Source organism: Ostrea edulis, chromosome 1 (assembly GCF_947568905.1).
Source record: "Ostrea edulis chromosome 1, xbOstEdul1.1, whole genome shotgun sequence".
NCBI classification, from domain to species: domain Eukaryota; kingdom Metazoa; phylum Mollusca; class Bivalvia; order Ostreida; family Ostreidae; genus Ostrea; species Ostrea edulis.
In genome coordinates, this window is record NC_079164.1 from 93,161,781 (window position 1) to 93,175,178 (window position 13,398).

The 13,398-nt window shown below is 35.7% G+C and overlaps 1 protein-coding gene across 3 annotated transcripts in view; it reads left to right on the forward strand.

Moving 5' to 3' along the window:
* The first annotated feature begins 2,610 nt into the window (after positions 1 to 2,610).
* The window catches only part of LOC125673704 (uncharacterized), a 29,463-nt gene continuing 18,675 nt past the window's right edge, over positions 2,611 to 13,398 (forward strand). For 2 of the 3 annotated variants that reach the window (XR_008803320.1, XM_056166436.1), the window contains exons 1-3: positions 2,611 to 2,739; positions 6,905 to 7,087; positions 11,858 to 12,134. Coding sequence is in view for 2 of the 3 variants with exons in the window: in XM_056166436.1 (XP_056022411.1) it covers positions 2,722 to 2,739; positions 6,905 to 7,087; positions 11,858 to 12,134 (478 nt within the window). In the remaining variant the exon portion in view is untranslated. Of the gene's footprint in view, positions 2,740 to 6,580; positions 6,804 to 6,904; positions 7,088 to 11,857; positions 12,135 to 13,398 lie in introns of those variants that run through there. The other variant, XM_056166439.1, reaches the window with a different exon arrangement.

Here is a 13,398-nt window from a genome sequence, read left to right on the forward strand (position 1 = left end):
GTCTCCACATAAAATAATAGTGGATGAAACATTGTAGTAAATATTTATAATTGATCTCATATATTCTGTAAGAAATAAATGAAATAAAATATCTACATTTTCAACATTTTCAAATTGATATGAATAAATCAAGAAACTTAGAGTCACAATTAAGTTACTTATACGACAGATAAGTAAAGGGCACTCAAGTTAGAACAGGTGCTAAATGGATTAACGAGGGAGAGAAAAATACCAAGTTCTTTCTAGGTCTTGAAAAAAGCATCACTTACAGATTGTTGTTTACGAATTACAGAACGATAGAGAAGAAACGTCAACTACTGATGAGGATATTTTGGGTGAGATGTGTAATTTTTATGGAAATCTTTATGACATTAAAAATATAAATTCTTCTGACATTGGGAGTTCGTTTCCGACTTTAGAAGAGTGTAGAGAATCTGTTACATAGGCGTAGCTTGAGTTCGAATATTACCGAGGCAGGGGGTCTGCGCCCCCCAGAAGCTATCGACATTTTAACAACGTAAAAGGTGTTTTTTTTTTTTTTACCGAGGCAGCTGCCTCGGTTGCCTCAATGGAAGCTACGCCACTGTGTTATGACTATGAAATAAATCCATCCCCTGGTTTATACATCTGCCTGTCGAATTTTACCAATGTTTTGGGATCAGTTATCAAACCTTTTTTGAAATGCTAAAAGAAATGTTGTTGTTGAATGAAATGACATTTTCCCAACGACTTGCTGTTATATCATTAAACCACAAAAAGGAGAGAAATTCCTAATATAAAATTACAGACCTAATAGCCTTTCAGATAATTGTATTTGCTCGCCGCTCACAAAAAAGTTATAGACAAATATACAGGTAACGAACAAACTGCATATATTAGAGTAAGAAAAATTCTCGAGACGGACGTTAAACAAGACACATAATCAACACAACCGGATGTAACGCTGATTATTACTAGGTATATTTGAACATTGTGAAAACAATTTTCATGAAGGTGGACCTCCAGAACATGCAAAATGCACAGGGGAATCAGACAAGGTTGTGGACATCCGATTTCAGCTATTATATACCTCATTCTGTCAGATAAAATTATTCATCCGCGGCTTAACATCTAAAAACCTAGATAATGAAATAAGAAATATTCAACATGCGGACGCCATGACACTAAGTAATACGGACACCTTTCCCCTTTTCTAGACAGTAATGATTGCAGGTGTATCCTATAGATGGACTCTGCCAGCCAGGTATGATGAACTAAGAGTTAACTTAAATGTTACAGGGGGGTCAAGCTGTCACAATGGAGGGAGGCCTCATGTTCATAGACTACCATGAAGTATGTAACACGTCACCAGTCCACACTATATACAGAAGACTGTCATCCACATTGCATCCGTCCTTCCTCCTGTCCGCACTGTGATATACCAGCAGGGGGCGTTCTGATGACGTGACGAGGTACGACAGGGCAGGACGGGGACTTATTGAGAGGGTTGACAAGATACGAGGAATGTATAGATATCACAGAGGTCAAGGACGGAGACGTCTGGATAAGTCAGTACAACAAGACTGTTAAACTGTGACGGTCTACTCATTAGTAAGTAGAGATATAATACAGGAAGAAGTATAGAAAATAAATGTACTCAACTAGTCTCCTTATTCATCAGAAACATAACGAGTTGCTTCGTTACATGAACACAAGGAATCAAACGCAATATCAAAAATGTCAATATATTGTTACAATTTAGTATATGATGTCATGATAAATAATGTTACACATATGCTTGGAGAAGTACAGGAAATATTTCAACCACAGGCGCTTGTTTCATAAACTATATAAGTATAACTTGCCGAGTTTATGAAACAAGCGCCTGTGATTTCAACAAATATCGTTCTTCTTTTGGTGTGTCTTTGTGGAATTGTACTGGCAGTATTTTGGTGCAATTTCTGATGTACTTGCTTATATGGGTATTTAGGTTATCGAATCTATTGTCGGTGAACGGTCTCACGGTGTCTGAAAGTGTCTTCTGTCTGGTTAATACATACCATCCGGCGCAGGTAAAGTTACATGAATAAGAGTGGAAGTAACAGATGTCATTGACGTTAACACAGACAATTTACCAAAAGGACCCTAGTGTTATGTACTAGCACGTAATGCATCTTGAATTATTGAATTTGTTGATAATGACAGGTTACTTAAAGTTACTATTAAATCAGGTTCTGGTAAAAATATTCTACCATCTGATCAAGATATAGAGCTTACGACGGGTGTGACCGGTCAACAGGGGATGTTTATTCCTCCTAGGCACCTGATCCCACCTCTGGTGTGTCCAGGGATGTTTATTCCTCCTAGGCACCTGATCCCACCTCTGGTGTGTCCAGGGATGTTTATTCCTCCTAGGCACCTGATCCCACCTCTGGTGTGTCCAGGGGTCCGTGTTTTATCGGTGTTCTTTATTTTCACTTTTCATATTAAGTGAAGGGTTTGCTCAGAAAAAAAAAAGAATATCTTAAGAAAGAAATGTTTGATATGAAACATTTCCTTCGTAACCCTTTTCCTTAAAATATACGTCTATGCACCTAGTAAATCATTTACTATATTCACAACACGTGGGCAATTTGATATTGCTGAGCGACCTGATTTACACGACCTTATCTTTTGCCACCTCCAGTACAACCAAGTGTCAATAAGAGGAACAGCTGAAATAGGTGTCTTCATGGATTTAAGATGACAACACAATACATTGTAAGTCCCCTTAAACTATTCTATTGGTGCCAAATCAATAATGTAATCCAGTGCGCCGATTGATTGTGTAATAAATGCTCTGTCAGACTTTGTTATGATGCTCTAGATAGTGTCGCAAATAAATGAAGCGCGCGAATGTTTCCTGATATTTTACGGTCTCTCGGACTTTCTCTTTTCCTCTTCGGTGAAAGCGGAAAATTTCAATTTCTGACAATCCGTCCATCTGACTCCTTAGAAATGATAGCTCGTGCTGGAGTTTTGATAAAGAAATCACATGAATAGTATTTGTGACTACAGTAAAATGTACATCCGCAGACGGATCGACATACTGTCAGTGTTGTATGCAGGGTCTTAAGTGACTTTCTCTCATTTGATTCGATACTCGAGAGCATATTCTGCATATGATAATTTTTAATTGAGGCTCACCACTGACCAAAAATTGGTGTTACAGGAGATTCAATAGTTTCGTTTAAAGTTAGTATTTCGTAAATTGTATTATCGTTATATTGAAAAAATTTACAAAAAACAATCTGTTATTAGGTTCAATGCTGGCTTACGTGTTTCATACAAATTGTTAGAACGTTCTTTACACACAGATTTTGACTACAGATTACTCCGTATACCTGATCAAGAAAATCGGGTGTGACCGGTCAACAAGTCGATGCTTACTCTTCCTGAGCAACCTGTCCTAACTCCAGGGACCCATGTTTGCTCAACTCTTGATTTACATTCTTTATAGGATTGGCGAGATTGACCACTGTTCGATATTCTCACCTTTTCATTAGACACTAATATAGAAAATTATTCGAGCTGTGACTGACTAGAAATGCTTGCATGAAATATGAACGATATTTCACCATAGAAATGCTTTAAGCGAAGTAGAAATGCGAGCGACTTAACGCCCAGTTCCTTTGTCCTAATGTCTTACATTTTCACGAAATGTATTTTTGGAGAAGTTTTATAAATAAAATCGAAGAAACTTAACTTCTCAGGCGCGGATCTAGAAATTTTTCAAAGGGGGGGGGGGTTAAGAGGAAATGCAGGGCCGGATCCAGGAATTGCGGTTACGGGGGGGGGGGGGGGGGGGCTTTATGAGGCAGGGGGTTTGGGGGCCGCCTTGAGGCTCCCAGTGGGTCCAGGGGGAAGCTCCTGGATTTTACAGATTTCATAGGGCTTAAACTATGTCTCCTATAATTTTTACTATTTTCTATCATTTTTAATAAGGTGAAATAAGTAAAATGACACAAATTTTAAGGGTTTTTGGAAAAAAATTAAGTTCTCCCAATGAAGTAATTCAAGAAATCAAAAAGATTTTGTCATTCATTTCTCCGGGAGTGGAAGAAATTATTGCTTCTTTTATCGTTTAGTACATTTGTGTAAACAAGATACCACGATTTACCTGAAATTTGAAAATTTTAAGGGGGGGGTCGACTGCGCCCCCTCCCCCCTCCTTAAATCCGCCACTGAAATGAGAGTTGTTATAACGTACGTTAACATAGTTTAACGACAACTTAACAGGAATGCTGTCAATTTGTATTTCTAAATTCAAGTTTGGATTAATGTTATTGTATAATAATCAGTCGTAGGTCTGTCACAGTTGATTTTAAAACGAATCCTGTTTTAAAATGCACGATTTACTTCTAGTAATTAATTTTTTGAAAAATAAAATGTAATATTACAGATACAAACTATATAAAAGATAATATGAATTATCATCACCTGATAGAAATGTTGACGCACAATTGTATAAACAGTTTCCATCCCCAGGATCTTAATAACTCTATAGTCATTCTCTCCTCCCCCTCTCTTTTAGAGAATCCAAAGGGGGGGGGGGAGTTGCAACCCCCGTAACACCCCCTCTAGATCCGCCACTGCTTCTTATCATAGATTTATACTATGTGATAAAAGATATAGATAGATATAGATGTAGATATAGATGTGCATAAAGGAGAGGGGGGGGGGGTGTAAAAAAGAGAAAAATTCCGAATCCGCGCATGTGTGTGCAATATACAACTCCTTACGAAGAAAAGTCTAACATTTTGACTGTTCTGGCGACTGCCGGACCGGGAACTGTTAATTGACTGATGACGTCACTATGGCGCTAACTGAAGTTATTTTTTCGTGTCTTTTGATTGATGCACATTTTGCTGCAGCAACGGAAGATGAAATTCAATTATTTTTTAAAAGTAAATAAGCAAGAATAAACAAGAAAATAAAAAATTATTTGTTCATCGTTTTCTAGAATCAATTGTATAAAATTTTAAGTGTACTTATTTTTTTCTTCAAATTCTTGTTATACACAAGTCATATGATTGGTCTGCTGATTTATTTACGTGATGGCGAGGTTCACTGATCTAACTGATGACGACATACAGAATTCATTATATGAAAAGTAGAGCAGAAACACGGAAAATATAATTATAAATTAGGATATTTGGTATGTTTTCTTTTAAACTAGTGGAATCGGTGATAAATGTACGCAATCACACTGTCCCGTTCAAAGTTCAAAGATCCTGTGGGGATCCGGGTTAGAATAGGTCCTCAGTACCCCCTTGCTTGTCGTAAGAGGCGAGTAAATGGGACAGTCCTTCGGATGAGACCGCAAAAACCGAGGTCCCGTGTCGCAGCAAGTGTGGCACGATAAAGATCCCTCTCTGTTCAATGGCCATAAGCGCCGAGCATAGGCCTAAATTTTGCAGCCCTTCACCGACAGTGGTGGCGTCTTCATATGAGTGAAATATTCTCGAGAGGGACGTTAAACAATATTTAATCAATTAAAGATCAAAGTCTACAAACCATGTTCATCAAGTAAAAACGACCTTAAAAATGAAGGTGTATAACAAAACAGTTATTGACTTGGTCCTCGGACAACAGCTGCTTTATTTCACCCTCGATCGGACATGTTGTCCTCGGCCTACGACTTCGGGCAACAGATCCGTTCTCTATGGAGCGCCAAATTAACATAAACTCAAATAATTGAAGATATCTTCAATTATTTGAAGATATCATCAATTCATTTGATGCGCGCAACAATTGAATTAAAGATCTCTTCAAATAATTAATGATATCTTCAATTCTGAATTATTGCGCTTTAATTGAATTGATGATATCATTAATTCTTCAACTGAATTGATGCGCGCTTCAATTGAATTAATGATCTCTTCAAATGAATGAATGATGTCAACAATTGAATTGATGCGCGCTACAATTCAATTGAAGAGAGCAATAATTGATATAATGCGCGCATTAAATCAATTGATGAGAGCAATAATTGATTTAATGCGCGCATTAATTCAATTATTGCTCTCTTCAATTGAATTAATGATATTTTTAATTCATTTGAAGAGAGCAATAATTCTTTTAGAGAGAGCAACTATATAATTAAAGATATCTTCAATTCAACATATCCACAACTGAATTAATGATATCTTTAATTGAATTGTTGCTCTCTTTAAAAGAATTGATGCGCGCATTAATTCCTTATACAAAAGCATTGTAAATGATTTAAAAATATCTTCAACTGAATTAAAGAGATCATCAAATTATTTATACCGAGCTCTAAATTAATTATTGCGAGCAATAATTCTACTAAATTGATGCTCTCATCAAATGAATTGAAGAGGGCAATAATTGAATTAATGCGCGCATCAAATCTATTTTTGCTCTCATTAATTGAATTAATGTGCGCATCAAATCTATTATTGCTCTCATTAATTCAATTGATGCGCGCATTAATTCAATTGATGAGAGCAATAATTGAATTGAAGCGCGCATTAATTCATTTGATGAGAGCAATAATTGAGTTAATGCGCGCATTAATTCAATTAAAGAGAGCAATAATTGAATTGATGATATCTACAAATAATTGAAGATATCTTCAATTATTTGAGTTTATGTTAATTTGGCGCTCCATACTTCTCGGGTCAAACAAAACATCTGTTGTCCTCGAGCCCAGTCAATAACTGTATATTCTTGCGCGGCCTGTAATAATTTCTCCATCGTACACCTTTTTGTCCAGTATATTCAAGGCTTTACATGCTGTTTTGTTTTCCGTTGGGGTTTAGGTCCGAGACTGCTATGTTTCAGCCATAAGCCAACATTAAGTTTCAGTTTTTGTCTAGTTTTTCTTAATTTTCTTTATGCATTAGTTGTTTTCGTTTTGCAGATCCTGCTGGTTTGTGTGTACGTGGTGTGCATAGCATCGTCTGTAGACAGTATTCCGGAGCCCATCCACATCAGAAGCGCTTGGGGCACTGGGATAGACGGTTATTTCCTGGTACCACCCTCTCTCCAGGGGAAGGGATGGATGGCTACTATTACTTGTGATAAACCCATCAAACAGCTAGAGGTATTGATAGATCATCAAAGGGCTAGAAGTATTGATAGATCATCAAACGGTTAGAAGTATTGATAGATCATCAAACGGTTAGAAGTATTGATAGATCATCAAACGGTTAGAAGTATTGATAGATCATCAAACAGCTAGAAGTATTGATAGATCATCAAACGGTTAGAAGTATTGATAGATCATCAAACGGTTAGAAGTATTGATAGATCATCAAACGGTTAGAAGTATTGATAGATCATCAAACGGTTAGAAGTATTGATAGATCATCAAACAACTTGAGGTTTTGATAGGTCATTATGGTATATTATAAGAACTATCGTTGTTACGGCCTTAAGTACCCTGTATACGTCAAATTGTTTACACGCCACCTTAAGACGATGACGTCAGGGATACGTCAAATTGTTTACACGCCACCTTAAGACGATGACGTCAGGGATACGTCAAATTGTTTACACGCCACCTTAAGACGATAATGTCAGGGATAGGGTTAGGATTATCCTAAATGGGACATAAGGCAACATATCAGACTGAAATCATCTTCCTCAGTCATGTAATGGCAAGAGATCGATCATAAAACTAAATACATGTACACACTATTATAGAAAGGGTACCACAGAAACAAAGCTGTAGTGTAAGGACGAAGAACTCTAGTGATGTTGAATTGACTGACTGGTTTAGAACTGAATGAAACCTTGAACTGTTTTGGCATTAGAGGTACCCTATATTCATATTATCATGCACGTGTATTTGAGAGTCATTAATCTGTGAATGAAAGAGAAATGCTAATAGTCTGAAAGAAGAAGATAAATAACGGTCGAATATAGTCCACAATTTCGGTAAGTCCCATAGATTAAATTAAATCTAGCCTTTAGTTAGGATGACCAAATTAACAGAAATTATGTTCTCCCTTTTGCAATATTGAACTTCAAAATGAATAAATTTCATGAAAATATTCAATATTTAAATAGTACTTGCACAATAATACTACATTGAAAGGATGATGTAAGGTAGGTCTACTGTGTAACTGATATTTAAAATTGTACAAAAATGTATAGAGAAATTCGAAAAGGACCGTAAGATAACACTTAGATGACCTTTTGTCTCTGTAACATCATTAATACAGCTACCGGATTAACGTTTTTGTCTCTGTAACATCATTAATACAGCTATCGGCTTAACGTTTTTGTCTCTGTAACACTTCCATTAATACAACTATTGGCTTAACGTTTTTGTCTCTGTAACATCATTAATACAACTATCGGCTTAACGTTTTTGTCTCTGTAACACTTCCATTAATACAACTATCGGCTTAACGTTTTTGTCTCTGTAACACTTCCATTAATACAACTATCGGCTTAACGTTTTTGTCTTTGTAACACTTCCATTAATACAACTATCGGATTAACGTTTTTGTCTTTGTAACACTTCCATTAATACAACTATCGGCTTAACGTTTTTGTCTTTGTAACACTTCCATTAATACAACTATCGGCTTAACGTTTTTGTCTCTGTAACATCATTAATACAACTATCGGCTTAACGTTTTTGTCTTTGTAACACTTCCATTAATACAACTATCGGATTAACGTTTTTGTCTCTGTAACATCATTAATACAGCTATCGGCTTAACGTTTTTGTCTTTGTAACACTTCCATTAATACAACTATCGGATTAACGTTTTTGTCTCTGTAACATCATTAATACAACTATCGGCTTAACGTTTTTGTCTTTGTAACACTTCCATTAATACAGCTACCGGATTAACGTTTTTGTCTCTGTAACATCATTAATACAGCTATCGGCTTAACGTTTTTGTCTCTGTAACACTTCCATTAATACAACTATTGGCTTAACGTTTTTGTCTCTGTAACATCATTAATACAACTATCGGCTTAACGTTTTTGTCTCTGTAACACTTCCATTAATACAACTATCGGCTTAACGTTTTTGTCTCTGTAACACTTCCATTAATACAACTATCGGCTTAACGTTTTTGTCTTTGTAACACTTCCATTAATACAACTATCGGATTAACGTTTTTGTCTTTGTAACACTTCCATTAATACAACTATCGGCTTAACGTTTTTGTCTTTGTAACACTTCCATTAATACAACTATCGGCTTAACGTTTTTGTCTCTGTAACATCATTAATACAACTATCGGCTTAACGTTTTTGTCTTTGTAACACTTCCATTAATACAACTATCGGATTAACGTTTTTGTCTCTGTAACATCATTAATACAACTATCGGCTTAACGTTTTTGTCTTTGTAACACTTCCATTAATACAACTATCGGATTAACGTTTTTGTCTCTGTAACACTTCCATTAATACAACTATCGGCTTAACGTTTTTGTCTCTGTAACATCATTAATACAACTATCGGCTTAACGTTTTTGTCTTTGTAACACTTCCATTAATACAACTATCGGATTAACGTTTTTGTCTCTGTAACACTTCCATTAATACAACTATCGGCTTAACGTTTTTGTCTCTGTAACATCATTAATACAACTATCGGCTTAACGTTTTTGTCTTTGTAACACTTCCATTAATACAACTATCGGATTAACGTTTTTGTCTCTGTAACATCATTAATACAACTATCGGATTAACGTTTTTGTCTCTGTAACACTTCCATTAATACAACTATCGGATTAACGTTTTTGTCTCTGTAACACTTCCATTAATACAACTATCGGATTAACGTTTTTGTCTCTGTAACATCATTAATACAACTATCGGCTTAACGTTTTTGTCTCTGTAACACTTCCATTAATACAACTATCGGCTTAACGTTTTTGTCTTTGTAACACTTCCATTAATACAACTATCGGCTTAACGTTTTTGTCTTTGTAACACTTCCATTAATACAACTATCGGATTAACGTTTTTGTCTTTGTAACACTTCCATTAATACAACTATCGGCTTAACGTTTTTGTCTTTGTAACACTTCCATTAATACAACTATCGGCTTAACGTTTTTGTCTCTGTAACATCATTAATACAACTATCGGCTTAACGTTTTTGTCTTTGTAACACTTCCATTAATACAACTATCGGATTAACGTTTTTGTCTCTGTAACATCATTAATACAACTATCGGCTTAACGTTTTTGTCTTTGTAACACTTCCATTAATACAACTATCGGATTAACGTTTTTGTCTCTGTAACACTTCCATTAATACAACTATCGGCTTAACGTTTTTGTCTCTGTAACATCATTAATACAACTATCGGCTTAACGTTTTTGTCTTTGTAACACTTCCATTAATACAACTATCGGATTAACGTTTTTGTCTCTGTAACACTTCCATTAATACAACTATCGGCTTAACGTTTTTGTCTCTGTAACATCATTAATACAACTATCGGCTTAACGTTTTTGTCTTTGTAACACTTCCATTAATACAACTATCGGATTAACGTTTTTGTCTCTGTAACATCATTAATACAACTATCGGATTAACGTTTTTGTCTCTGTAACACTTCCATTAATACAACTATCGGATTAACGTTTTTGTCTCTGTAACACTTCCATTAATACAACTATCGGATTAACGTTTTTGTCTCTGTAACATCATTAATACAACTATTGGCTTAACGTTTTCGTCTCTGTAACATCATTAATACAACTATTGGCTTAACGTTTTTGTCTCTGTAACACTTCCATTAATACAACTACCGGATTAACGTTTTTGTCTCTGTAACACTATTAATACAACTATTGGCTTAACGTTTTTGTCTCTGTAACACTTCCATTAATACAACTATCGGATTAACGTTTTTGTCTCTGCAACACTTCCATTAATACAACTATCGGATTAACGTTTTGTCTCTGTAACACTTCCATTAATACAACTATTGGATTAACGTTTTTGTCTCTGTAACACTTCCATTAATACAACTATTGGCTTAACGTTTTTGTCTCTGTAACATCATTAATACAACTATCGGCTGAACGTTTTTGTCTCTGTAACACTTCCATTAATACAACTATCGGCTTAACGTTTTTGTCTCTGTAACATCATTAATACAACTATCGGCTTAACATTTTTGTCTCTGTAACACTTCCATTAATACAACTATTGGCTTAACGTTTTTGTCTCTGTAACATCATTAATACAACTATCGGCTTAACGTTTTTGTCTCTGTAACACTTCCATTAATACAACTATTGGCTTAACGTTTTTGTCTCTGTAACATCATTAATACAACTATCGGCTTAACGTTTTTGTCTCTGTAACACTTCCATTAATACAACTACCGGCTTAATGTTTTTGTCTCTGTAACATCATTAATACAACTATCGGCTTAACATTTTTGATTTCATATCAGAATTGAAAAAAACTTTGCATGGCTTATCGACTCTGAATCAAATGAGATACAATGTAGCTCTGTATCAGTCATGTAACTGAAATAGTCATGTAACATGAATTAACTAACCAGCCCTCGAGCACTGCCACGACTGGGTTAGCCTTTACCTTTATATCGCAATTACAGCTAAGTTATTTTATCTCGTTCATTATATCCGTTTATAGTTTGATTTTACTACTGTAACAGGTAGAAAATAGTTCTGTGACTATTGAAATAAGAAGAATATAACTATGAGTTAAAAGATATTACACATTGATTACAAAGGGACTTCAGAGGCAATGCCTATTGCCCGATTCTTTCGAGTTAATCAATAAGATATGTTTAAATTATACCCTTGGTTAACTACTAGTAACTAGCCAGTTTTCAATGAAGACGTATCTCTTTTTCAGATTTGGTCCGCCTCCGTAGTATCGGGGAACGTTAAGTCGGATAGTTCCGTATTTGTTGTACGAAATGAGGACCTCTTCTCCGATGGTGACAACAAACCGCCTCTAGAGATAGAGGTAGTCATCCGGATGCCGACGGAAAACAAAGTCAATTGTTTATCTGAAACCTCTGCTATATTGGACATGCTCACCACTACTGTTGGAACAACTACGTCACCAAATGGAAACCCAGATACCAGTTCTAACTCGCAACCTGGGTCTCACCCACACGTCACTTCCGGTGATTTGCTTTTCTACGTACTACACCGATTATTATCATGAATGAAAACGATGAGACACATATGATGAAATTGTGATGTGAGATTTTTAAAAATGATTTTGCCTTATTGACCCTAACCCCTTCTAGTTTAAAATCAAGAGGAATATCTAAAATATAGACTGACTCAAAAACATAATACCCGAATTGTCTACCTAATGATTTGAGAGAGAGAGAGAGAGAGAGAGAGAGAGAGGCGTAGTCATTCGTTAAATAGAGGACACCATTTCTCAAGTTCAATTTATCAACCGGCTAGATGTGACCCATTTGAAGAACTGAGATTTAAATATCATTCTATTTATCTGAAATTCAGGTAACTCAATGTTGAAATGATGTTAAACAAAAACAAACATTCTTTTCCCCCCTAGGATTTTATTTTCTTGCTATGGCCTTCAAATCGACATTTAGATATATCGATGACGTTTTTATCTATAAACAATGATCATTTTCATTCATATGTCGATTCGAAATAATCCAGTGAACTCGAAATAAAAAACACCAAATAGTCTTCCACATTTGCTATATACTTAGATATTTTATTGACGGAAAAACCTAACATGACTTCAACTTCTCCATCGTTAAATATCCATATTCATGTAGCAATATTTCATTATCAACTGCATATTGTATTTATGTCTTTCATTTGATTCAATACGTTAGAAATTGTTCTGCGTATGATCAGTTTTTAAATCGAGGAAGGCCACCGACAAACAAATTGATGTTACAGGGGTTTTCACAGTCTCGTTTAAAGTCAACATTTTGCAATTATATGGTCGTTATAACGATCAAATTTACCAACTGGTCAAATGCTGTCTGATGTGTTTCAGACCAATTGTTAGAACGTTCTTTACACACTGATTTTGACTACGGATTACTCCATATACCTGAACAAGATATAGGGCTCACAGCGGGTGCAACCGGTCGACAAGGGATGCTCACTGCCCCTACACACCTGATCGCACCTCTGGTATATCCAGGGTCCGTGTTTACTCTCAAATCTAAGACGTTTAGTATAGGTAGTGAATGTTTCTTCGCCATGCACCTGGCATTAGAAGTGAAGTCACAGATCTATTGGGTGTACTCTTAACAAAAAAGGCGACTCGAGCCAGAGTAGGTGATGTCATGGCAACACTTCGTTAGTGCTACGTACCCAAGCGTCATGTATAGGTCAGAATTTGTAATACGTCACCAAAAGCTGGTGATGTTTCTATATCAGAGGCGAATTTAG